General features: G+C 43.5%; 2 protein-coding genes across 6 annotated transcripts; one reads left to right on the top strand and one right to left on the bottom strand.

Moving 5' to 3' along the window:
- Positions 1 to 967: 967 nt before the first annotated feature.
- Ttc9c (tetratricopeptide repeat domain 9C) lies at positions 968 to 12,392 on the bottom strand. 4 transcript variants are annotated; one of them, XM_052190539.1, is made up of 4 exons: positions 12,084 to 12,392; positions 11,484 to 11,732; positions 8,331 to 8,513; positions 968 to 3,776 (listed from the first exon to the last, which is right to left on the bottom strand). In XM_052190539.1, the coding sequence occupies exons 2-4, from the start codon at positions 11,719 to 11,721 to the stop codon at positions 3,682 to 3,684; spliced, it is 516 nt and encodes a 171-aa protein (XP_052046499.1). In that variant the 5' UTR covers positions 11,722 to 11,732; positions 12,084 to 12,392; the 3' UTR covers positions 968 to 3,681. The 4 variants fall into 4 exon arrangements, with proteins under 4 accessions (XP_052046499.1, XP_052046509.1, XP_052046506.1 ...); XM_052190549.1 differs by having other exon boundaries at positions 12,149 to 12,392; XM_052190546.1 differs by lacking the exon at positions 12,084 to 12,392 and adding an exon at positions 11,817 to 12,071.
- A 481-nt stretch (positions 12,393 to 12,873) lies between these two features.
- On the top strand, positions 12,874 to 25,141 carry Hnrnpul2 (heterogeneous nuclear ribonucleoprotein U like 2). 2 transcript variants are annotated; one of them, XM_052190410.1, is made up of 14 exons: positions 12,876 to 13,855; positions 16,050 to 16,185; positions 16,466 to 16,542; positions 16,769 to 16,908; positions 17,478 to 17,568; positions 17,665 to 17,777; positions 18,214 to 18,477; positions 18,647 to 18,769; positions 19,146 to 19,274; positions 19,842 to 20,010; positions 22,845 to 23,045; positions 23,977 to 24,050; positions 24,313 to 24,420; positions 24,536 to 25,141. In XM_052190410.1, the coding sequence occupies exons 1-14, from the start codon at positions 13,321 to 13,323 to the stop codon at positions 24,614 to 24,616; spliced, it is 2,241 nt and encodes a 746-aa protein (XP_052046370.1). In that variant the 5' UTR covers positions 12,876 to 13,320; the 3' UTR covers positions 24,617 to 25,141. The 2 variants fall into 2 exon arrangements, with proteins under 2 accessions (XP_052046381.1, XP_052046370.1); XM_052190421.1 differs by lacking the exons at positions 23,977 to 24,050; positions 24,536 to 25,141 and having other exon boundaries at positions 12,874 to 13,855; positions 24,313 to 24,413.
- The last annotated feature ends 1,918 nt before the right edge of the window (positions 25,142 to 27,059 follow it).

Below are 27,059 nucleotides of genomic sequence, written 5' to 3'. Positions count from 1 at the left end.
CCAAGATATGACACCGTCACATACTGACATACAAGCAGACAAAACACTGATGCACGGTGGTGTGCTGGCTCATGCTTATAATTCTAGCATCTAGGAGGTCACCAACACAGGAGGACTGCCATGAGATCCCAGCACAGGCGGAAACAATAAAAACTTAAAATATGGGGTTGGGGATTTAGCTCCATGGTAGAGCCCTGGATTCAGTCCTCAGCTCTGTTAAAAAAAAGAAAGAAAGAAAGCCGGGCAGTGGTGGTGCACCCCTTTAATCCCAGCACTTGGGAGGCAGAGGCAAGCGGATTTCTGTGTTCAAGGCCAGCCTGGTCTACAGAGAGAGTTCCAGGACAGCCAGGGCTACATAGAGAAACCCTGTCTCAAAAACAAACAAAAAACTTAAAATATTTTAAAGTAATTTTTTTTTTTGTTTTTTTTGTTTTGTTTTTTTTTTTTTTTTTTTGCTATATACCACCGCCCGGCTAGTAATTCTTGGGAAGTGCTAGGCAAGTGCTCTACTGCAAAGCTAACCCGTAACAACCCTCACATGGACTAAACTCTAATACAGGTAATATGTAAATAGAACATGAAGCGAAACCATGAAAGGAGTGGGTCTCAATTTGGGAAAGAGTCTCAAACTGTCCTTTATGTGCATCCTTTCACATACACCACAAAGACTTTCTTGTCATTTAGCATCTTCAAATCTTGCTGGAAATGCTCAAAGCCTGGTAAAGCCGGAGCCTGTACCCTCCACAAACTTCTGAACATATATTCAGGGATCCTCTGATTCAGGCTGATTCACAATGTTGGCTCATCAGACCTCTTCCAAGACCTATGTCAGACTTGGTTTTATCTTTCTGTGACTTAAAGTGTCTGTTGGGAGCTGAGCTTCAGAATAAGAGCTGCCGAGTAAGTCTGACACTGTGCTTCCTCTAAGGACGGCTGAGAAATTGATCAGTGAAATAAATTTTTAAGATGCATTTGTGAATATCAGTTTTATTTCTTCCACATTGATGCAGTAGACAGCTTCCTTTAACATCAAATTTTTACACAACAATCAGGAAGCAAAACCATCTCTGAAGAAGTGAAACATGCAAGATGACAATGATTTTAGTTTTTAAAAGCATGGGAAACAGACTATTCAGGGGCAGAGTCATGGCATAGGAACTATAACAACCAGGTTTTACAGTGGGACACAGAGATTGGACCTGACTCCCAACTAGACAAGTAGATATTTATAATTGAGGGGTAGTGTTGAGATTTATACAAGGAAAATTACTGAGCAGAAACTTCAAGAGGGTTTCTAACTTAATGTGACAGGATTCACTATGACAAAATGTTGTCAAACCAGTATAGGGATTTTAATCCATCTGAGTTTTTAAGACATGATCTTGCTGGGTAGTCCTGGCTAGTTTGGAATTCAGTATATAGCCCAGACTGGCCTTATAGCAATCCTCCTGCCTCAGCCTTCTGAGAGCTGAGATTACAGACATATGCTAACCTTAGCAGTTTAAGAAGTTTGGAAGATAAAATATTCTACTTAGTTCTGTCTTTGGATTTTTTTCAGATTTGGTAGAAATCTTTTTGTTGTGTCTTGTTGGATTATTTAAATTATGGGGAGGGAGCTGGAGAGATAGCTCAGCAGTTAAGAGCACTGCCTGCTCTTCCAGAGGTCCCGAGTTCAATTCCCAGCAACCACATGGTGGCTCACAACCATCTGTAATGGGATCCGATGCCTACTTCTGGTGTGTCTGAAGACAGTGACAGTGTACTCATATACATAAATAAATAAATCTTAAAAAAATAAATTATGGGGAGGAACAAAGAAGTGTAGAATATTAGTAGAGTTTTAGGTGTTATTAATAAAGTAGTTGATCCTACCCCAAGAAACATTTAGTTTATGATTATATGATGGCTAGAGACACATGCTTATTAGCTCTACTTACAAAGGTGGAGGCCTATTACATGGTCTTAGCTACTAATTGATAATGACATAAACAGGATCCAGAGTAAACAGAATGACAAACCAGCCACCAGTAGATGAATGCCACAGAGGCAGGACAACCCTAGATTTGCACCCGTGAGTAACATAGCTTCTTCAGGGTTCTATCAGGTGCTTCCAAGACACTAAACAATAAACTTCTTTCCTTGTACTTACTTTCCTCTGTGAGGTCCTGAGCTCCTCACAGACAGAGTGACAGCTGAAGAGGAAACAGGTTCTGTCATGCTTTATTATGGTACACTTTAAAGAAGATGAAGTAATGCATTTCAGAAAAGTGGACACACTTTAGAAATGTCTCTATTAAATATTAAGACATGATCAGCCAAAGCTACACAGAGAAACTCTTTCTGAAATACAAAAACAAATACTGTGGGACTAGCTGTGTAGCTTGAAAAAAGGGTGCTTGGTCAGCATGTGCAAGGTGGGTTTAAACTCCGGCATCATGCACACACACCCCCACAGAAAGCTTAGCAGCACAAGGACAGAGTTAGTAAATATTCTTAACTATTTAAGGGCTTGATTCCAGAAGCTAAAAACAGAATTTCATGTACCCCAGGCATTCATTCCAGCAGTTTCAAAAAAAGAATAGATTACTGACAAATACGTTGTATTATGTCAATGATCTGAGTACAAGTAATAGCAAGGAATAGAAATTACCAGGAGAGAACAAAGCAAACCAAAAACCAGAAAGGGGATGAAACCCAGGGTTTTGCCACAGAACTGTTATCTCCAGCCCTTTAATTTTGAGATAAAATCTGGCTGGTCTTCATTTTATGACTGTCATGGTTTAGACTCCTAAGTGCTGGGACTATAGGCATGGACATCATGACTGCCTAGAAAGAAGATACTTGTGTGGGGGAAAATAATCTGAATATTAAGAGTATAAGAAATTGAAATAGCAAAGTTTGACTCATTTCTTGTTATATAGTTAGTTTTACAGGCCTGGGAAATCAAACCCAGGGTCTTATACATGCTAGGGAAGCAGTCTACCTCTGTGCTACAGTCTTAGCCCTAAAATGATTAATTTCAAATCTTTAATGTAAATATACTTGGGCTTTATTTATTTATTTATTAAAGAATTATTTATTATATATAAGTACACTGTTGCTGTCTTCAGACACACATCAGAAGAGGGCATCAGATCTCGTTACAAATGGTTGTGAGCCGCCATGTGGGTGCTGGGATTTGAACTTACTCAGGACCTCTAGAAGAGCAGTCAGCCCTCTTAACCACTGAGCCACCTCTCCAGCCCACTGGGCTCAATTTATAATTATCTTGTTTCGGGGGCGGGGAAAATATATATCTCCATCCCACTAGGAGCAACAAAGGCATCTGAAGAAGCAGCAGAAGGGTCCTTTCTGCCTGTCCTTACTGTCTCAGCTTCACTGACCCTCTCCTCTGTATCTGATAAAAATCTAACAACAGCCCATTAGACCTATGCCACAGATACAGTTGACTCCACCCACAGTCGATGAATGTTCTGTAGTCTGTTTCTCAAGGCAAATCATATGAACTGTAAGCCAAACAGATACACTGGGGACAGACCATAAATGGTGCAGAGCAGGAAACAAAACGGAAATCCACCTGGTCAGAGTAAGGCTGAGTTTCTCTTGCTGAGGCTCAGATTTCCCTTGATGGGTCTTTACTTGTCCACTTGAGTTCAAATCGAGAAGCATCTCTCTTCTTCTTTAACCAAACATGCCCAGGTACAGCTGTTTCTCTTTCCTGTGGTAGCTGCTGAGTTCTGACTGCGTCAGCTGGAGGTACCTCCGAACATTAGCATCTTCAAAGACAATGGAGAAGATTTACAGACCAACCATAGAGACACAAATGGACCAGAGAGCATTGTAAACATTCCTAGTTATTTTAGTTCTCCAAACTCTGAAAGTGTCACAATTACTCTATACAGCAGCAAAGTCTATTTTTTTTTTTTTTTTTTTTTTTTTTTTTGGTTTTCGAGACAGGGTTTCTCTGTGTAGCGTTGGCTGTCCTGGAACTCACTCTGTAGACCAGGCTGGCCTCGAACTCAGAAATCCACCTGCCTCTGCCTCCCAAGTGCTGGGATTACAGGCATGCACCACCACTACCCGGCATAAATAATATATATATATATATATATATATATACATACACACACACACACACACACACACACACACACACACACACATATATAAAAGCGTCAGAGTTGGTGGCTTTTAAGCTCAGTACGCAGGAGGCAAAGGCAGTTGGATCTAAGTTTGAGGCAACATGGTGAGTTTTAGAACAGCCAGGACCACCATGTAGAGAGACCCTGTCAAAAAAATAAAATGGGGGGAGGAGGAGAATAAAGACACCATATTTATTGTTAAACCAATAATTCAGAAATGATCCTACCACCTGCTTCAGTCTTTCTCTACTAAAAACTAAGTGCCAAATCTGAAATTCTCCCAGTCAGTAGCTTGCTTTTCTAGGTCACACCTGGAGTTAGCTGAGCTAAATGATAAAATACTACCTAAAGCAAAGGCCAGCTCCTATCTGGAGAACAGGATGAACAACAATGATCAAGTTCATTTATAGGAAGCCATTAACACTCTCTATAAAAGGTAGGGGCTTTAAACCAAAACTCCTAAGCTGGTATACTGGTACATATCTGTAACACATCTGTATATATGTATACTGGTACACATCTGTAACACATCTGTATATATGTATACTGGTACACATCTGTAACACTAGCACTTGGGAAGTAGAGGGGAAGACGATCAGACATTGTCAGCCTGTGCTACGAACTGAGTTTGAGGTGAGCCTGAGTTACAGGAGATCCTGTCTCCAAAAACAATCACACAAACACATACACAAAGAACAAAAAGAATAGAAAAAGTTCCTAAAATCCCCATTCTGGTAACACTCTCATATACTGCTAGTATTCAGATAGCCACGCTCAGTCCAGCTGGAGCAATAGATAGGGCTCTAGGCTGGCCTGGCTATACAGTGAAATTCTGTCCCATAAAACTCCAAAATAAATAAATTAGATTTAACTTAAAAGGACATGGGTGCAGTACCTGGTAGTTGTAATGTTCTGAGTATTGTTCCCAGCAGCAAAATAGAAAAGGAGTAGGGTGGTAGTAGGTGTTTACATATAGGGAGTATACTGGCTGGGTGTCACAGGGGTAGGGTGGTAGTGGGTGTTTACACATACAGAACACACTGCTGGGTGTCACAGGGGCAGGGTGGTAGTGGGTGTTTACATATACAGAGTACACTGGCTGGGATGTCACAGGGGCAGGGTGGTAGTAGGTGTTTACAGATACAGAACATACTGGCTGGGTGTCACAGGGGTAGGGTGGTAGTGGATGTTTACACATACAGAGTACACTGGCTGGGTGTCACAGGGGTGGGTGGTAGTGGGTGTTTACACATACAGAACACACTGCTGGGTGTCACAGGGGCAGGGTGGTAGTGGGTGCTTACATATACAGAACACACTGGCTGGGTGTCACAGGGGTGGGTGGTAGTCGGTGTTTACATATACAGAACACACTGCTGGGTGTTTGTAGGGCATGCACAAGGCCCTACATTTGCTCTATAACTCAGCGAAATAAAGAGACACAGGCTTATATATATAAGACATTGACCTACAGAGCTGGTTCAGGAATAGTAACGCATATGCATGTTTAAGCATAAATATTCCTAAGGACACAGCCAGGACTAACAGCTGCTTTCCTGTGAAAACAAGAACACTGGAGTATTCTGAGTGAGCTGATAAACTCCTGTAAAGCTAGCACTCCTCAGGGAGGCTGGCACTAGGGATGCAGTTGCAGGCTAGCCTGTGCAACAAAGGGAGAACCCTGTCTCAGAAGCATAAACTAAGGACTAGCAAAATGTGTAAATAGGGAAAGACATTTGCTGCCCGGGCAGCCAGGCTGACAACCCACACAGGGGAGGGACAGATGCAGTTGCTACAAGCCATCCTCTGGCCTCCACATGTTGGCCTGTGACCACGCCAACACCCACCACACATAAAACAAGAAACAAAAACTCTCAAAAATCCCACTGAAGTGGAAATCTTGTTTATGTGCATATTTTTATATACTTAAATTTTCTTAGATATATGTACCACCACTGCCGAGGAAATGTTATGTATTTTTAAAATATTTTATTAATTCTTTGAGAATTTCACATAATGCATTTTAATCATATCTCCCTCCTCTCCAACTCCTCCCATATCTAACCTGCTGTCTCCACCCTCCTGACTTCCTACCCACATAAGTTTTGAGTTTTCTTCTCCCTCAGCCCCATCTGGTTAAGTCTGTGTTATTCAACTACTCTTGGGAATGGGGCCTGTCCTGGAGTATATCTGACCTACAATGGGATCACCTCATTAAGAAAACTAACTCTGCCTCTTCTAACAGCTATCAAGTGCCAATAGCTCCTCAGCGAAGAATTTCATGACTACTTTCCCTGCTCCTTCCTGAGACTTATTATCTATTTTAAAAAACAGTGAAAAACTAGGGCTGGAGAGAACACTCAGCTATTAAGAACACTTGCTGCTCTTACAGAGGACCCAAGTTCAGTTCTGGCACCCACAAGGTGTCTCATTACAGGCTGAAAATCTAGTTCCAGAAGAATGAATAACTGCCTTTTTGGCCCCAAGGCACACATGCAGTGCACAGCATAGTGTTGGGACATAGATCAAGAATGAAGCTGTGAGGGGAATGCTGTGTGCTGTGAGAAAACTCCAAGAAATAAGGTAAGAGTCTTGTGATCTAAATCTCTTCAAAAACAAGGAATTGTTTTTAAATATGCTTTTGTGCCCATCCTAGGTATAGTGAATAGGAGTGAGTTTATGTTAAATCACTCATTACAGCAGGCTATTACTATTTGTTTATATGCCTCAATGGAAAAATATATGCTTTTTTTGTTTTTTTTGCCATGTGTGGCTTGTCCTTGTAATTGAATACCTTTCTTGTGTGATTCTTCTTAAGAATATAAATTCTTGGCCGGGCGGTGGTGGCGCACACCTGTAATCCCAGTACTCTGGGAGGCAGAGGCAGGTGGATTTCTGAGTTCCAGGCCAGCCTAGTCTACAGAGTGAGCTCCAGGACAGCCAGGGCTAAACAGAGAAACCCTGTCTCCAAAAATCCAAATTCAAAAAACCAAAAAAAAAAAAAAAAAAAATTCTTAAGTATAAATTGTTTAATGCTCGTAGTAAAGTTGGCTACTGAATAAGACTTCAGTGACCTCATTTTTAGGCCCCACTCTCCCAGGTCCACACCTCCAACAAAGTGAACACAACACATATGTAGTGAAACACTGGTATACCTAAATATAAATAGGTTTTGTTTTTTTTTTTTTTTTTTTTTTTTTGGATTTGGTTTTTTCAAGACAGGGTTTCTCTGTATAACCCTGGCTGTCCTGGAGCTCACTCTGTAGACCAGGCTGGCCTCGAACTCAGAAATCCACCTGCCTCTGCCTCCCAGAGTACAGGGATTATAGGTGTGCGCCACCAACGCCCGGCCTAAATAGGTCTTAAAAAAACAAACAATAAACTGAAAAAGATAAACACTAACACTCCTTTCCACGGGTACTACTTCAGTGGAACAGTTTTTTTTGGGGGGGGGGCGGCGTTGCTTTGTTGAGACAGGGTTTCTGTGTTGCCCTGGCTGTCCTGAAACTTCTCTATATATCAGGCTGGCCTAAATCTCAAGATATCTGCCTGCCTCTGCCTCCTAAATGCAGGGATTAAAGACATACACCACCTAGAATGAGAAAGTTTTGTTTTGAGACAGGGTCTTATATAGTTCAGGCCATCTTAAGACTCCCTGTATAACTAATGGACACTTAATCCTCCTGCCTCTGCCTCCCAAGTGCTGGGATTACAGGCATGCACACCACTACATATGCTTTTTATGCAGTGCTAATGATTAAAATCAGAGCTTTGTGCATGCCTACCAAGATATATATGTGTATAATATATATAACACACACACATATCTATCCATCCCTACCCCTTCTTTTTAAGAAGTATTTTTCTGTTGATTTGTAATAGCTGTACATAATAATGAGAACGGTGCATATAGTTCAATACATGATGTATACAGTGTGTAATGTCAATTACCCAGCAATTAGCATTATCATCTTAATCCCTGATCACATCTTTGTGTAGCTCTGGCTACACAAAGCTCTGGAACTCACTCTGTAGACCAGGCTGGCCTTGAACTCAGAAATCCGCCTGCCTCTGCCTCCCAAGTGCTGGGATTACAGGCGTGCGCCACCACCGCCCGGCTGATCACATCTTTGTACTGAAAACAATTTTATATATGTTCAACTCTTTATGTCCCTTTCATTCACTTACCTTTCGGTTGCCTGTTGACAGCAGCCAGCAGGTAGTGTCGAGCCTGGTCATAGTCTTGCAGGTGGAAGAAGGCCACCCCAGCCCGATACAGGGCCTTGGCGTTGTCAGGTTGTCGTTCTAGGACTTTCTGACTGTATTCCCTCACTCGTTCATAGTTCACTGGCTCCATCTGGAGGAGACAGGCTAATGGGCCCAGTTAAAGGGAAAAAGAAGGAGGGCATATTATATAGACGATTCCACTGCTCAGCTCACAGCTTTCATTTCTTCACTGACGATTAAGTGTCTCCCATATCTAAACCCTCACCTAGGAACCAGAGATATAAAGTTGTGGCTGACAAGCTGGCTCAGTGGTGAGGCCTCTGGCCTCCAAGGGTGATGACTTGTATTTGATCCCTGGGAAAGAGAAGTGACTTACACAAGTTTTCTTTTCTTTCTTTCTTTCTTTCTTTTTTTTTTTTTTTGAGACAGGGTCTCTCCTTGTAGCCCTGGCTGTCCTGAACTCACTTTGTAGACCAGGCTAGCCTCGAACTCAGAAATCCACCTGCCTCTGCCTCCCAAGTGATGGAATTAAAGGCGTGTACCACCACCGCCCGGCCACAAGTTTTCTTTTGACATTCATAACACATGTATCATGCCATGCTTGAGTGTGTGTACATACATGATAAAATACAAAGTTTATTTGTTTCATTTTGTGTGCATAAATGTGGATCATATGCATGTAGGAGCCCAAAGTGGTCATGACAGGGGTCAGGTCCTGGAACCAGAGTTACAGATGACTATAAGAGCCGCTGTGTGGGTGGGTGGGTAGGTGCTGAACCAAACCCAAGGGCTCTGTAACAGCAATACGTACTATTTAACTGGTAAGCCGTCTCTGCAGTCCCTAGACTTTATTTTTTTATTTAAGACTCTATCGGCATAGTGGTGCATACCTGTAATTCAAACTCTTGGGAGGCAGAGGCAGGAGGGTTAAGAATCCAAGGTCATCCTCAGTGTGGTGGTCTGAATGAGAATGGCCCTTACAGGTTCATATGTTTGAATGCTGAGTCACCAGGGAGCCATGCTACTTGGGCAGGATTAGGAGGTGTGGTGCTTTGCTGGAGGAAGTGTGTCACTGGGGGGTGGGCTTTGAGGAAGCGACATTCAAGACAATGTTCTCCCTTAAAGGGTTGTAGCTCAGTAGACTGATTGACCGCCTGACATATTTAAGCTCTGAGTTCAATCCCCACTATCACCAAAAATAAAAGGGGATGGAGTGATGGCTTGGTGGTAAAGAGCAGACATTGCTCTTGCGGAGGGCCCAGGTTTGCTTTTAAGCACCCGTACTGGATGGCTCACAACCACCCGTGCCCTCTTCTGGACATCATAGGCATCTACCTTGACAAGTGCACATACCCACAGACACATATCAAAGGACAAATAATTAAAACTAATTAATTTTTTTTTAGATATATTTATTTATTATTTGTGAGTACACTGTCACTGTCTTTGAACACACCAGAAGAGGGCATCCAACCTCATTACAGATGGTTATGAGCCACCATGTGGTTGCTGGGATTTGAACTCAGGACCTCCGGAAGAGCAGTCAGTGAGTGCTCTTAACCACTGAGCCATCTCACCAGCCCCCAAAACTAATTATTTTTTAAAAGCAAAAAAGGGAAAGACATTCTATTTAACAGCTATGGGAATTAAAAATAATTAAATATATAAAACATAACGAAATCATGTTTGGTGGCAGAGATTCAGGTATAATGATGCCATTAACAAGCCTACATATTCACTCTTATGAGTGTTTTGCCTCTATTTATGTATTTGAACCATGTATGTGCCTAGTGCTTGGGGAGGTAAGAGGGGGCGGAGTCATATCCCTTGAGTTACAGATAGTTGTAAATTATTATGTAGGTGCTGGGAATTGAACTCTGATCCTTTGCTAGAGGAGCCAAAGTTCCTAACTACTGAGTCACCTCTCTAGCCTTGGAGCTTAGAGAGGAGAGATCTGATTTAACAGCTTAGTGAGGACACTAGATAAGATGTACTGCACTCAGTCCTATTGTCCCACTCTACCTCTGGGCACCGGCTTTGAGGCAGGATTTTACCAGCTTAGGGAAAGTACTCTAGGATATAAGGCTTCGCTGATCTCTATTCAGCAGCAACTGAGTCCAAGCAATGATTAAATACTGCACCACAAAGTGGGAAGTATACACAAACAAATAAATTTTAAATATACTTTGAAGAAAATAAAACTGCTAGAGAATAAGTACAATTAAACTGTTGCTTGACTATTGAAGGCTTCTCTAGGAAAGTTGATCTTTGGCAAATTCCTTAGTACAGTCTCTATTTTTTTTTTAACATTTTCTATTTTTTTAAAAGGCACTGAATCTTGTAATAAGGCATTTAAGCTCTGGGAATTAAGACTGTTTGGGTATAATTTTAAATCTACTTGTTACTATATACTCGATGATTTCCTTAAACTAATCTGAAAGAACTGTTGTGACACTTACATAGATCAGTGTGTAGTGATCTAACACCTGACATTCTATGTCATAAATGTCACAACTATGAATCCTAGGTAACCATCCTTTCTGAAATGGAACATCCCCAGCACTGTGACTATTTCCATTTTTTCAATTTATTCTTATTGTTTGAGATAGGGTATTACCACATATCACAGGCTAGTCTGGATCTCAAACTTGAAGCCATTTTTCTACTTGATCTTCCCCAGTGCTGGAGTACAGGTGATGGCAACATTCCTCCAGATAAACCCATTGGTAGTCCTACCCTAGGTCCACTAAATCAAGATATCTGGGGTTTAGAGCCCAGTAAGTAGTAGCTTCAGGTGAGGTTGGAGAAGTCCTGCCTGCTTTTAGAGTACTCTACAGATTGGAAACAGGTTTTAATCCATTGCTAAATAACCAGGTGGCATCGAAAAGGAACGTCTTTTTCCAATGTTCACAGGGCTTAATGATTTTGTTTGTTTTGCCTTTTGTGACAGGGTTTCTTGTGTAGCCGTGACTGTCTTGGAACTCTCTCTGTATTCGAACTATCTCTTGAGTACTGGGATTAAAGACATGCTCCACCACTGCCTGGTCCTGTGGTATTTGTCTTGATGCTCTGCTCTGCCATGCCCTTCCCACCCCACCCCACCCCCATACTTACCAGCTAGGTTGTTGTAGCAGTCGGTCTGGACGGTGTGCAGTATATTTTCTTGCTCCGGTGTGAGAGCTGGGCCCTGAGGTCCCAGGTTGGGTATAGGGGAAGGCAGACTTGGGTCCAGACCCCGCAGCTGAAGAAGGGCACGATGGTACCTCTTCACAGCATCTCGGTACTTCCCTTCCCGGTAGCGCTGGTTTCCTTCCTCCTTGTATAGCTGGGCTTCCTGAAGGCGCTTCTCCATGACTGTTGGAACTGTTAAATGAAAGAGAAACTAAAGCAGTAGTATTGGCATCAAAATAAACGATTAGAGCATCGATTTCGTAAGCAGAAAATTACCCTCCTTCAAGAGGTTGGCAGGGACTTGAGTTTTGCTGATTTTACTAGTCCCATCTATCTTACTGTGGTAGTTTTTAGTTTCCAGAAGTTCCGCAAACTAAAAAATGGTATGTGAGGGGTAGTGAAGCCATAGACCAAATGAGTTCCATTAGAAGAGATCCCGGCGTGATTATAGACTAGGGAAATCCAAAGGCCCGACTAAACGTTCGAAGTGTGTGACCGCCCGCAAAATTCGTTTCCTTCTTTCTCTGAGGCACACCCCCTGACCTGGAAGAAGATGGAGTAGGCGGGAACAACTGAAACAAGTCAAAAAGGCTTCTCTCCTTTCCAACCTCTTTATTTGTCTCTATCCAACAAACATTTGTTGATGGTTCTGGTGTTGAGGGACCGAAGTGAGTGAGGCCTGAGTCTCCAGTCCACATGTGAGGCACACAGAGGCCGTAAGCTTCACGTCCTACAACCGCACCACAGCAGAGTCTGGAAGCCTCCTCCAGAATTTCAGTTTCAGTGCAGCAGCACAGAAAGCAGGTCGCCGGAGCGGCCAGCAGTTTGGCATCTAGGGGGGCGCGCGCATTGCGTCATACCACCCAATCAGAAACGAGTCTAGAAAAGTAATCCCGCAGAACAGACCCCGCCTCCTCAGCGGACCAACCCGGAAAAAAAAAAATTCCCGGCCACTTCTCCAATAAGAAAAAAAGCCGCACGATATAGGATAACCAATCAGAGCAACATACTACGATTCAAGCTGGCCAATGAGAGAAGGAAGGGGTGGGGCTGGCGCCTCTGTTGCTGGGTAGATGTTTAAGCACAGAAAGAGGTCCCGGCTTTGCTCTCCCTTGGTGCTGGGCAGGCCTTTCCCTACTAGCTACGAAAACCCTGGACCACCCATCCTTCCAGCTTGTCCTCGGTTACTAGTCCAGAAGTTGCAAAAACTAAGCAAGAGAGGTCATGGAGTAAGACCTAGGGTGATCCAGTAATTGGGAGCGAGCAGGAAGTAAGAGATGTGATGTGAAGTGGGCGGGACTCCGGCGCGACTGCGCAGAGCCTACAACTGAAGTACGGAAAGAGGAGCGCGCTCACGCTTCCGTGCTACGAGGCACTTGAGCCGCAGCCAGCCTTGCCCGACTCAGGCCCGTGCGGCTGCGCGGTTATGCCGCCTGAGCTGATTGGCCCGGATCTCTGAGAGGAGGGAGGCGAAGTGAGGGAACTCCGTCGTCCTCGGCGCGCACTCCCCCGCGGTCGAGTACCGAGTGTGTCGGAAGCTGCTCCTCACTGTCTTGTTTTGGGTTCAGTGAGCCGAAAGGGGCAGGGCAGGAGGAAGGCGATACAAGCGCGCCGCGAAGACAGCGCAGCCTCTGCCTCTGTGTGCGTGCGCTTGCTAGCGCGGGCTCAGTGCTGGCGCGGGAGGCGGAGGCGGGCGGCGGCGGCGGCGCCTGCGCGGTCGGGCTCGGTCGACAGTTCGCAGGGGAGGAGGCGGCGGGAGGCGGAGGAGGCGACGGCGGCGATGGAGGTGAAGCGGCTGAAAGTGACCGAGCTGCGGTCGGAGCTTCAGCGGCGGGGCCTGGATTCGCGCGGCCTCAAAATGGATCTGGCGCAGCGGCTTCAGGAGGCACTGGATGCTGAGATGCTGGAAGACGAGGCCGGCGTTGGTGGAGCCGGGCCCGGTGGGGCCTGCAAGGCGGAGCCTCGGCCTGTGGCCGCGTCGGGCGGAGGCCCGGGCGGGGACGAGGAGGAGGACGAAGAGGAGGAGGAGGAGGAGGACGAGGAGGCGCTGCTTGAGGACGAAGACGAGGAACCACCACCTGCTCAGGCTTTGGGCCAGGCCGCGCAGCCGCCTCCGGAGCCCCCGGAGACGTCAGCCATGGAGGCCGAGCCCGAAGCTTCCGACACACCGGCGGAGGCCACGGCTGGGTCAGGTGGGGTAAATGGTGGCGAAGAGCATGACAACGGCAAGGGGGAGGAAGACGGGCCGGAGGAACGGAGCGGAGACGAGACTCCGGGATCCGAGGCACCGGGTGACAAGGCCATAGAGGAACAAGGTGAGGAACTGGCAGCAGAGCCCGGCCTCAACCTGCCGGGTGCGTCTCCGATCCAGCACCCCACCCTGCACCGCGCTATCCGATTCCTTGTTTCCACTTGCCCGTAAGTGCACTGTTCTAGTGGCTGTTTGATGAGATTCTCCTGGAAGGTGGCTTTCATCCGCTGCCCGTCTTTTTGAAGGTTTGGGCGTCTTGTCTCTCCACTGTTTGCAGGAGGGAGGTCCCTGCCTTATGTGGTTCCTTGGTGTTAGTGGATGGAAATGTTGTGTGTGTGTGTTGCTTTCGAGCTACCTACCTGTGGATCAGTCTTCTGGTGCCCACCCCACCCCCCTTTAGCTGAATACCTTTAGCCGAAAATATGCTGAAAAATTGGCGATCTACAGAGACCAGTGCTGGGGAGACCAGCTTAGGCCTGACAGTTCGTTCCTTACCTTAAAAATGATAAGTAATAAACAGACCGTGAAATGCTGCTGTGTCAAACCCACGTTAGTCCTCAAAGAGACTCTGGATATCTAACCTTGCTCCTTCCTGCTTAAGCGGTAGGAGACAGTATGCGTGAGCCTGTTGAGTTTAATCATTAACTCTCAGGTTGGTAACATTTTAGTAGCATGTTAGTTACTTGATTGGGGTTTTCTACTTTGTCCCTGTTGTGTTTATATTTTATTCTTCTACCCAGGCTGTGAATAAGCATATTTATAGGCTTAATTCTACACTGGTACCCCTAAGGCTCCTAACTTGCTGAGCTGAAATGATTGAGGGGTTCTAGAGGACCATTTGAGTAACCTTGTGGTAGAAGATTTGTGGAGACTTACCCCAGGAGTTAATGACCTTTCTCCTTTTGAAATGCTTGCATAGTTAGAGCCAATCTATAGAGTCAGAAGAGGGAGAGCTGTTTCTGAGTCTTAGTTTCAAGTAGGTTGGTTTTTTTTGTTTTTTTGCTTTTTTTTTTTTTGCCTTAGAATTTTTTGTACTGTTTTGTTGTTTTTTGTTTTGGCTGTTAGTGTTATAAAATTGGAATCTATTTTTAATAATTGTACACAAAGTATGGTGTTTGGGGTTTTTGTTGTGTCTGATGTCCTGGGACCAAAGTCCTATTACATAACCCTTAATTTGTGTTATCTCAAATAGCAGATAAAAAGCAGTGAAGGCTAAGGGAGTGTTTTAGAGGAATTGTTGGAAACACTTAATGCCTTCAAAACATTGAAGCCTAAGGAAAAAGTCTATGGGTTACTCTGTGTAAAGAAATGTTGCCGCCAGGTTTGGTGTCACAGGCCTTCAATCCCAACATTTGAAGGCAGAGGCAGACAGATGTCTGTGTTTGAGGCCATCTGATATAAATAGTTTTAGGATCAGCAGAACTACATAGTGAGACCCTGTCTAGAAACAATAACACAACAACAACAAAAAGAATGTTACTTAATATATAACACCACCTTCCTGCCCCAAATTTCATGCAGTAAAGATGCAGTGTTATTTATGGTTTGCTTGTGACCTAAGAATTTCTCTGGTAACTTTCAAGTTCCTGTTTAAAATACACTTGTCATTGTAAGGCTGTGCATATTAATGCAGAAAAGATAGTCTCTTAAAGAAAATGTGAAGCTGGGCGGTGGTGGTGCACGCCTGTAATCCCAGCACTCTGGGAGGCAGAGATAGGCGGATTTCTGAGTTTGAGGCCAGCCTGGTTTACAGGGTGCGCTCCAGGACAGCCAGGGCTATACAGAGAAACCTTGTCTCCAAAAAACCAAATCCAAAAAAAAAAAAAAAAAGAAAAAGAAAAGAAAGAAAAGAAAATGTGAGGCATCTGTGAAAAGTGCTAGAAAATAGTCATTAAGTACTTGCCATAAATCCAGATGTTATGAGAATTGAAACTCACCTATAAAGGTTTTTAAAAGACTTCAGGGATACTTTTCTATCCTACGGGTGGGGAGATCTGCCAGGCCGGCTTGATTGAAATAGATAAATTTAGAATGGAAAAATTGTCCAATTTAATTAGCACATAGTGGTTTCCCCTCCATCCCACCCTCCTGCCCCCACCCATCTTAATCAGTGATTTGGAATTTGGAAGTAATATAGGAACACTCTGTCTCCATCAGATACCCTCAGTTTCCTAAAGTTAACTCAGAGTCTCTTAGTTCTGAGTTCATTCTACTCTCCAGTATAAACACCCCTGATTTTCTTTCCCTGCCTTTTGTAGGAGATGACCAAGATAGTGAAAAGTCAAAACCCGCGGGCTCAGATGGTGAGCGGCGGGGCGTGAAGAGACAGCGTGATGAGAAGGATGAGCATGGCCGGGCATACTATGAATTCCGAGAGGAGGCTCACCACAGCCGGTGAGGGAACGCCCTTGATGGGACTGTGCTCTGCTTCTGGTATTCCTATTGTTGATTTAAGAAGGGGAGGATTGAAAACTGAACTAGGTCCTTACAGGCATAAGCTTTAGAGTAAATAAATCTGTGATGGAAACTGCTATTCCCTTTTCACATTCATTGAAAGAAGCTGTCTGCTGGAATTTGGTAATTCACTGATAGTTTAAAATGGACAGTGCCACACAAATACCTCAAAGAAGGTAGCCTTGGTTATATTGCATTTGCTCTCCTCTCCTACCTCTAGCTCAAAGTCCCCACCACCTCCAGAAGAAGAAGCAAAAGATGAAGAGGAGGATCAGACACTTGTGAACCTGGACACGTGTATGTATAAAGAAGATTGCTTTGTTTTTTGAGATAGGGCTTCGTTGTATATTTCAAGCTTGCTTCCAACTTGTGATCCTCCTGCATTAGCCTCTGGAGTGATCTAAAAATGAGTTTTGAGAGTAAAATTTCATGGCTTGGGTACTTGGATAGTATTTGTATTGGTTTGCTCAGCACTTTTCAATGTTAAGCGTTGTAGTAACCAGTTACATTTTTTTCTTAACAGATACCTCGGATCTCCATTTTCAAATAAGCAAAGACCGATATGGAGGCCAGCCACTTTTCTCAGAAAAATTCCCTACCCTTTGGTCTGGGGCAAGAAGTACTTATGGAGTAACAAAGGGAAAAGTATGCTTTGAGGCCAAGGTAAGTCATTCTTGAAAACTATTTCTTAATTTAAAATGTGTATTAGACTCCTATCCAGCATTTCATTAGTTTAGAAAAGGGCAGCCTGCTTGAACATACCCTTAACTGAACAACAGAGTGACTCTTTTTTTTTTTTTTTTTTTTTTTTTTTTTTTGTATTTGGTTTTTTAGAGACAGGGTTTCTCTGTATAGCCCTGGCTGTCCTGGAATTCACTCGGTAGACCGGGCTGGCCTCGAACTCAGAAATCCGCCTCCCTCTGCCTCCCAGAGTGCTGGGATTTCAGGTGTGCGCCACCACCGCCCGGCTACAAATTGACTCTTATGACTTTGTTTTGTTGTTTGTTTTATGTGCTGGTGTGATTGATCTCAGTGCCTTGTACATATTAGGTGCTGTATCTCTGAGCTATAGTGCCAGGCCCACAACTTTGGTTTAGGTTTAGTAAAAGTTCTTTCTCTAGTATTGAGCTGAGATTTTTTTTTTCAATTTGTATATGAATCTTATCTTTGTATCTCAGACTTTGTACCTGCATTTGCCATGGACCTAAGAATTCATTTTCTGATTTGACCAGGTAACTCAGAATCTCCCAATGAAAGAAGGTTGCACAGAAGTTTCTCTCCTTCGAGTTGGATGGTCTATTGATTTTTCCTGTTCACAACTTGGTAAAGTTATTTTGTAACTTCTTGTTTGTGTTTGTTACCATATTGCTTAGTCTGTGGAAACTTTACAGGTAGCTAATTGACTGTTGACTCTTCTAGGTGAAGATGAATTCTCCTATGGTTTTGATGGAAGAGGACTCAAGGCAGAAAATGGGCAGTTTGAGGAATTTGGCCAGACTTTTGGGGAGAACGATGTTATTGGCTGTTTTGCTGTGAGTGTTCCTGAAAATTGTGGCTTTGTAGCAGAGGGTAGATACAAAACTAAGAGGATTCAGCTATGCTTCCTACCAGCTACTGGCTTTTATGCATTTGATGCATTGCTTGGTTATCTGAAATGTGCAATAGCCCCAGCATTCACTTACTTGCTTATTTTGCTTATTTCTATGTGTGTGTGTGTGTGTGTGTGTATGTGTCTGTGTGTGTGTGTGTGTGTGTCTGTCTGTCTGTCTGTCTCATAGTGTTTATGTGGAAGTCAGAACAGTTTTCTCCTACTATGTGGGCTCTAGGGACTAACCTTGGTATCATACGTGGTGACAAGTATCCTTACCTCTGACCCATATGTCCACCCTCCCAATGTTAAAGCGGTAATACTTCATTGCCCTTATAACCTGTCAACCTGCAAATGTTCTTGTACTTTTGTCCTTGTAGAATTTTGACACTGGAGAAGTTGAGCTTTCCTTCTCCAAGAATGGAGAAGACTTGGGTGTGGCATTCCGAATCAGCAAGGAATCTCTGGCAGATCGAGCCCTTCTACCCCATGTCCTTTGCAAGAATTGTGTCATAGAATTAAACTTTGGTCAGAAGGAGGAGCCCTTTTTCCCACCACCAGAAGAGTTCGTGTTCATCCATGCTGTGCCTGTGGAGGAGCGTGTGAGGACAGCAGTCCCTCCCAAGACCACAGAGGAGTGTGAGGTATGCACTGTAGGCTTCATGCTTTAGGAGAGGATTGATATGTACTTTCAAGTGCATTCTAAAATTACTATCAAACTGGGATAGAGAAAATACAACATTATTTTCTAAAGAAAGTTGGATTTTATAAAATGATTCATTTTTATTTCATTCCTGTTTCTTTTACTTGCAGGTGATTCTGATGGTGGGACTTCCTGGATCTGGAAAAACCCAGTGGGCACTGAAATATGCAAAAGAAAACCCTGAGAGAAGATACAATGTTCTGGGAGCTGAGACTGTGCTCACTCAAATGAGGGTCAGTTGCTGAGAGGTGGGGAAAGCTATGGTGCTTGCTGTGGAGACACTGAAAATCTTAGATAGCCTGTTCTTAGTCAGGGATAGAGATGTCTGTAACGTGTCTGAGAACAAAGACCCCACACACTGTCAGTGTGTTAAGATATGCCCCACTTCTCCTAGATTGTCAAATTTCTGCAAACATATAATCTGGAATAAATCTAGGTTATGTATAGAAGTGACTACTACAGGACATGAACAGTGTGACAATTTCTGTGACCCTTGTAGAATAAGAAATTGACAGTGTGTTGAGTTCATGTGACACATATAGAATTTGAACAGTTGACTTTTGGACTCCGGAACTTGCTGTGTAACTTTTTGTATTTCTCATTCATCAGATGAAGGGGCTCGAGGAACCAGAGATGGACCTCAAAAGCAGGGACCTCTTAGTTCAGCAAGCCTCCCAGTGCCTTAGTAAGCTGGTCCAGATTGCTTCACGATCAAAGAGGAACTTTATTCTTGATCAGGTATGCAGACATTCAAGAGGAATCTTGTTTTAAAGGAGATCCAGTGATGAAAATTTTGTATCTTTCTTAAAGTTAGACTGGGATCACATTTAGAACTGAATTAAGGAATAGACTCAAGTTACCTAGTGACTCTCTGCTTGTGAGTTAGGTAATGTAAAGACTTACACAATTTACTGAAATTGTCTGAACTCAGATGACTGGGGGAGAGAAGAGGATTTGGATTCATTCATTCATTCATTTCATTTGAATTCTTCAATCTATCCTGGTTCTTGGACAAGTCTTTTCGCCCTCTAACTTCAGTTTTCCTGATATGTAAAATAATATTTGTCAAATAGTGTCTTAGAAATTAAAGGAGAGCTGGGGTTATAGTTCACTGGTAGAGCAGTTTTCTAGCATATGCAGAGCCCTAGATTTGATCCTGATTACCACAAAGCAATGGTAATAATAGTGATTATTACTAAAGGAAATTGACTTCTAACCTGATGCTTCAGTTATAGAAGAAAAGTTTTCTTTCATAAGTTCAGTAGTGACCTTTATCATTAAATATGTTATTACTTCTATTACTAGTGTAATGTGTACAACTCTGGCCAACGAAGGAAGTTATTGCTGTTCAAGACATTCTCCAGGAAAGTGGTGGTAGTTGTACCTAATGAGGAAGACTGGAAGAAGAGACTGGAGTTGAGAAAAGAAGTGGAGGGAGATGATGTGCCTGAGTCTATAATGCTGGAGATGAAAGGTGGGCTAAAATTTCATGGATTAGAGAATCCACTCTCTGGTTAATGCAACCCCGCCTATCACCAAGAGTGACTCTCCACACCTAAATGTAAATTTCAGAACAATTTAGATATAACCACCGTGGATAAACTAATAAATACATTGACGGGGGTAAATGTCTGTACATGGTAGCACATGCTTGTAATCCCAGCACTTGAGATGTTCAGGAATGAAGATTATGAACTAAGAGAGACCAGCCTGATGTAGTAGGACCATATCTTGGGTGGGAAAAAGGCATGCCTTTAATCTCAGCACTTGGAAGATAAAGACAAGAGAATAAAGAGTTGGAGGCTAGTCTGAGCTAACTGAGATGCTGTCTCAGAAAATGGAAGAATGAATGAGAAATGAGATCTTTAAATCCAAATAAGATACATGAAATGAAGGAAGAGCTTGAGTCACCTTCATAACTAAAATTTTAAAATTAAGATTAGTATTCTATGAAAATGGCAAAGCTGATTGTTAGGGTTCAAATTAAACACAGTAGTGATAGATAGACATCTTTCTCCCATGTCTTGATTTCTGATGCGCTAATAGATTTATGTTTTGTTTTCACTTTTGCTTATTTTCTTGATTTGGTATTTGCCTGATTTGGTTGATTGGTTGCTTCATGTTCTTCTCCTTAGATCATATTTTTCATCGTGTTTCCTTTAGCTTTTGGCACCCCACTTACCCTGTGAACTGCTGGCTATAGAAGCCCATAACCCCTAGCTTGGGAATCAATTCTCATATCTATGATGTGGAGCATCTGAATTTATAAGAATTAATTTTAGGCCGGGCAGTGGTGGCGCACGCCTGTAATCCCAGCACTCTGGGAGGCAGAGGCAGGTGAATTTCTGAGTTCGAGGCCAGCCTGGTCTACAGAGTGAGTTCCAGGACAGCCAGGGCTACACAGAGAAACCCTGTCTCAAAAAAACCAAATCCAAAAAAAAAAAAAAAAAAAACCCAAAAACAAACAAACAAACAAAAGAATTAATTTTAACATTCTGTGGCAAATTTTCAGGCAGTTGGAGAAATTTAGTGCAGTTTTTTAAAATAGCGATAACTGGATTCATGTGAGAGTCATACTTGAGATAAAATTCACTATGATACAGTCTATGAACTTGATGTCCAGAGACAGGCAGATGGCTTGTCATGTAAATGAGAGGCCTTCCGTGGCAAGTAGATGCTTTTATTTAGCCTCTTTGTATAACTGTGTGTGTGCATGTGGAGTGGGTTGTGCTGGAAATTGAAACCCAGGGCCTTGTACATGGGAGGTGAGTGTGATACCCTCACCTATACTCTCAGTCCCAGCTTGAAGCTCTAACTTCTTGGACAGGCATGGGTGGTGCTTGCCTTTGATCCCAGCAGAGGCAGAGACAGGGATGTCTTTATGAACTTGGGACCCACCTGGTCTAGACAGGAAGTTATGGAAAAGGCAGGCTACATAAGACCACATTCTTCTCCCTCCTCCCACCCTTTTCTCTCTAGGTTTACTTATTTCTGTATTTTGCCTACATATATGTATATGTAGTAAATTAAATGTGTACATGATGGTGCCCTTGGAGGTCAGAAGACAGCGTCAGGAGCCCCTGAACTGCAATTAGAGATGGTTGTAAGTACTGTATGGGTGCTGGGAACTGAACCTGGGTCCTCTACAAGGACAAGAAGCTGCTTTTAACCACTGAGTTCTCTCTCCTGAGACCAAGTTTTTTCTAAGTAACACCAAAACTTTCTCAGTTACATTTAGCCTGTGTTCCTGATAGCTCACTGCAAATTTATTACAGATTACTTAAGAACTGCATGTAGCCTGTTGTCTCGTGCTGCTACAATCTAGGGAAAAGTAAGTTTGTGTTTAGGCATAGTAACACTTGTCTAGCACTCAGAAGGCTGAGGCAAGAAGATTGTTGTAAGTTCTAGGTCATCTTAGGCTATATAAACAGACCCTGCCTTTACAAAGGGGAAAAGTCATGGTGATACCTATAGTCTCAGTACTTTTGTAGAGTATTACTGAGTTAGGCTTGAAAGTGTCAGGCTTGGCTGGCTGTGACTAGCAGACCTGTTGGCCTGTCACTTGGGGAGGGTAAGCCAGGAGGATCTTAAGTTTGAAGTGGCACAGACTGCATAGTAAGCCTGAGTTCTATGTAATAAAACCATTTCAAAGGAGAGAAGAAAAAATTAAAAAGAGAAGCAAAGTATGGTAACAGCAGCAATAATTGTAATCCCAGTTTTCAGAAGGCAAGAGGCAGAGATTCAGACCACCCTGAGATGCACAAGGCCTTACCTACCTGGCCCAGCTCTTCATAAGAGCCTCATAAGCACGAGGCCGGGAGTTTTGATCCCAGTTCTCACATACCCACAAAACAAGCCAAGAACCCTGTGTACTTCTGAAATCCCACCCCTGAGCAGGGAGCCAACAGAAGAATAGTGAGCTCAGGGTTCTGTGAAGGACCCTGTCTTCAAAGGGACTGTGCGGTGTAGACATATACCATTAATAACCAAGCTGGGCATGGTGCATCTTCTATCCCATCAATCAGAGAGGTGAATCTAACTGTGAGTGTAGACTCCTAACTGTAATGCTCTACAAGAGGCAAGAAGCTAAGGCAATGAAGGCTAGCTAGCCTTATATCTAAGTCCCAGATGTGAGAAACAAACACTTGATATAGCTCAGTGAGAGAGCACTTGATTAACATGTGTAAAGCCCTGATTTGATCCCCCAAACTACCAAAAAACTAAAGTATACTTCCTTTGGTAGATTTTCATGCATTCTTACCCTGTCTGCACTTTCTAGGCCCACAAGCTTCTCTCTTATTCTTATAGCCAACTTCTCTCTGCCTGAGAAATGCGACTATATGGATGAGGTGACATATGGGGAGCTGGAAAAAGAGGAAGCTCAACCCATTGTCACTAAATACAAGGAGGAAGCAAGGAAGCTACTGCCCCCCTCTGAGAAGCGGACAAACCGCCGGAATAACCGCAACAAGAGAAACCGGCAGAACCGAAGCCGAGGTCAAGGCTATGGTGAGTCCTAGACACCTGGCTGCCCACACTGAGCAGCCTTCCTGATGAAGCTTATTTCTTTTTGTGCCCTTTACCCCTGCTTCATATGCTTTCCTCATAATCTTTCAGCCAGAAGATAGTTACTGTGGGGCAGAAATATGTTTCCTTGAAACAGTACAGTGTGCCTCATATGCCCAGTTTCCATGCAAACCAACAAGTTGGTTCCCCACTTCACTGCAGTCTTAAGGATGTGCAGTGAGATCTAATTCTCATCTTAAGATTTTTTTGATGCTTCATCAAATCAGCCCAATTTCGCAGGCAAAACTGAATGGATTCTTTCCTCATTTTAGAGTGTTACAAAGAAAGTTAATTATTAATGGGATTAATTTTCCCTCAGAACGTCTAGTTTGTCAGTTAAATCCCCAGTGTATATTTATAATTGTTCTTTCTAAAAGTGTGTGTTTATGTGTGTGCAACTGTAAATCAGCAGGTGGTTGGTGCTAGCTATGTCCTAGACACCAGGAATAACTGGTTCCTAGCCTTAAGTAATGCAGGCTACCTGCATTTTGTCTTCTTTCTGTACAGTGGTGGGTATAGGCTATATGGCATTCAGCTCTCTCTGGGCTGAGAGTTTGATCCTCTGAATGGCAGTTTTTATTCATGTTTCTAACTCTGCCATGTATCATTTTGTCATCTAAAATGTTTTTGCAGGATTGGAGAGCTTCAAAAGCAGGGTGGCTTTGTTTTCTTGTGTCTATTCTTGTGCCCTCCCCTCTCAGACTCTTTTAATAAAAGATCCTGGCTAGTGCTTTAATTAACAGTGTGAGCCTGGCCAGAGCAAGCCTCCTCCTCCCCTAGTATTGCCTGTGGCTCCAGCTTTTTGATTTCCACTCAGATGTGGAGCCAGGACCCCATGCCAGCTGTCTGAGCGCCCTCTCCATTTCTCTTCCAGTGGGCGGGCAGCGCCGAGGCTACGACAACCGGGCCTACGGGCAGCAGTACTGGGGGCAGTCTGGAAACAGAGGGGTGAGTGCAGCTCTCCTTCTGCTCCTCCCTCTGGGCTGTGAAGCCATTCCTATTGACTTGGGGGAGCAGAGGGGTTTGGGCTGTTTTCTTAGGGCTTTAGGGTTTTGCCCACTTAAGATGTTTATCTGGAAGAATTTAACCCGGGAAAAGAATTTACCCTGCTTATAGTGTCAAGATGAAATATGTCTTGTTCAGTAATGGGAAACTGGGGTTGTGCTTCTGAAGATCCGTATATCATCACCACTCCTCTCTCATTCCTCAGGGCTACCGTAATTTCTATGATCGATACAGGGGTGACTATGAACGGTTCTACAGTCGAGATTATGAGTACAACAGATACAGAGACTATTACAGACAATACAACCGGGATGTGAGTATTTTCTTGGGGTAGATTGAGGGTGAAGGGGACAGGACTGGCTGGATGAGTGCCATGCCTCTTTATCCTCAGCTCTGGCTCTAAGTGATGGGGTTTCCCTCTCTTCTAGTGGCAGAATTACTACTACCACCACCAACAGGACAGAGACCGATACTACAGGAATTACTACGGTTACCAAGGGTATCGGTGAAGCCCCTGCTGTTTTCGCCTGTCAGCCTTGAAGCTGAATTTCTGGTGGTGCCAGGCACCTCCTAAAACACAACCAAGGAAAACAGGGGTTGTCGGGGTGGGGCTGATCTGCCAGGGAGGGGTGGTTGGGGGGAGGGTGTGCAAGCTGGGGTGGGGGAGGGGGCGTGGAAACAAAACTGTACATTTTTTTTAAAGTTTGTTGAAAAAAATATTGTCTTATTCTATAAAACATTTCAAACCTAGTTAGGTTATTTGTAATCAAAAAACCATTTGCACAGAAAGCAGCACTTAAGAGCTGCTTATTCTGTACCCTGCATCTGGATAGGAAAAGAACTAAAAATGACGCCCTCCAGCATTCTGAGACAGCTGAATTGGTAGCACAGTAAGGGAGAGTGTTGTGGGGGGAAAGGAGAACAGCATGAGGGAATTCTGCTAGCAGGAGTGGGGACAGAGGAGACAGGAGCAGGGGCAGAGGGAGTGCCTGTGACCAGGGCAGTGGAAATAAACAATTGGCTGTTATCAATCACTTGCACCAACTCACCGTTTGTATCTTCTTTACCAACTTTTCCCTCTTGGGCTTTTGAGTTAATAGATTGCCACTTTGTTGTGCCTTTGTGATGTCTGCCTAAGGCACAGAGATTGCTAGTTGGGTGGTTTCTAGTATATAGGATTCCCAGGGGAACAGGAGCTCTTGGGGACTACAGAGCAGAATACTTTGTCCCTGTCCATTTTATAGTCAATAAATTCCTATAAAATCTGAAGGAGGGAGGAACACAGTCCTTAGTCTGAAGATGGTGATTTGCCAGTCCCTAGTCTCTGTCTTCCAAGTGGATAGAGGCAAGAGATCTCTGGAATCATTTACTAATATTGCCTGTCTCTTACAAGTGTGAGGGAAGGAATGATTCTCAGGGTTTCAGCTCACAGAAACGCAGGAAGACGTTGTTCACTGCGTCAGGATATGTATATAGGTGAATCCTGTGGTGTGGGCTGTCAGGCCCAGGTGCTGAGAATTGCAACTATTTTATACAAAGTAGGGGGTTCTGCCCTGCTGCTGTTTTTGTTTTTGTTTCTGTTTTGATACAAGGGTAGAACCGTGAGTAGAAAGGGGTTGGGGGTGGGAGGCAGCTCAGTTGGGCTGCAGAAACTTGGGAAGACTATGCGAATGTGTGTATGGGTGCGTGCAAGGGAACACCTTTTCCCAGCTTGTTGAAACACGATTCCTTCAAGGGTGCTTCCCTTCAAGTCCCCAGAGAGGCCTCTCATCAAGAGACTTCATTTGGGATAATATAGTTTGTAACTTTAACAACACCCTCCCAGTTCTTGACAGAACAGCTACAGGTCACTGGGCTCAAGAATGTGGGCAGGATATAGCAAAGTGCTTTCCATATTGATCTTCAATTTAAATCATCATCTTGCTTAGCTAAAAGCATACTCAGCAACAGCACCCTACAGCACTTCCTGGTGAGAAAGCCTCTGGGTTGAGTTACTAGGACATACTTCACTTCCACTTCTTGCCTGAGCAGTTCTCTTATTTAAACTTGTGCTGAGATTTGGATCTTCCCTGTCCTGATGTCCTTTTCATGCAGGGCTTCTCAGGGTGTGCAGACTCATTGTGAGTCTCTGGTTTGCTAGGACACACCATTCTGCTCAAGGACCTCTTTCCAAGGCTGTAGTGGCCTGGGAGAAGATAAGCTTGTTCATACTGTGTCTTTCCTATTGCACTTGTCCCTTATGGTGCCACAAATGGATGTGTGTGGCAGTGGGCGGAATGATTGCATGCATCTTTCGTAACTCGCTGGTACTAAAAAGGGAGTTGGAGAAAGCATTGTTTATAATGTCAGGGCAAAAAGATAGAAACTGGAGCCCAAAGAAATACCCTTAGAACAAGATTATGTTATAATAGGAAACCTAATTTCCAGAGGCAGAAGCTGCCCCTTCAGATGTTTAGTCCTCCAACAAATAACACTTTTACAATGGTCTGTGACCTGGATTTTAGGTGGCAGAGCCTTGGGCAAAAACTTAACACTGAAGTTGGGGGCACCAGGGGTTAGAGAGAGTACTCGCTGTTGATTTTCAACACCAGAAAAGTCAAAGTCCTCTTTAAGAAACTTTTACTAGTTGAATGGAGAATGAAACTGCCACATCCTTGTTGGGTCTGTTCAGGAGGTCTCCTGCATCAAAGTGGGTGTCTGCATTTTGTTTCTGTCTTGTGTTTTTATTATGAAAAGAAATGTTATTGGGGTGGGTGTGGGGTGTAGATTATGGTAATAAGAGGAATCCCTGGTTTTGTTTTCCTTAGAAGAGTTGTTTAGTGTTTTATCAGATGTCTGTTGTAGTTGTAGATGGAAAAGCTTGTAAAAAAAAAAAAAAACCAAAAAAACAAAAAACGAAACAAAAAAAAAAAACCCAAACACCACATGGAGCCTGTAAATGTTTTTGCACAA

Source organism: Apodemus sylvaticus, chromosome 1 (assembly GCF_947179515.1).
Source record: "Apodemus sylvaticus chromosome 1, mApoSyl1.1, whole genome shotgun sequence".
Classification (NCBI taxonomy): Eukaryota; Metazoa; Chordata; class Mammalia; order Rodentia; family Muridae; genus Apodemus; species Apodemus sylvaticus.
This window is presented reverse-complemented; position numbering and strand designations above follow the sequence as displayed.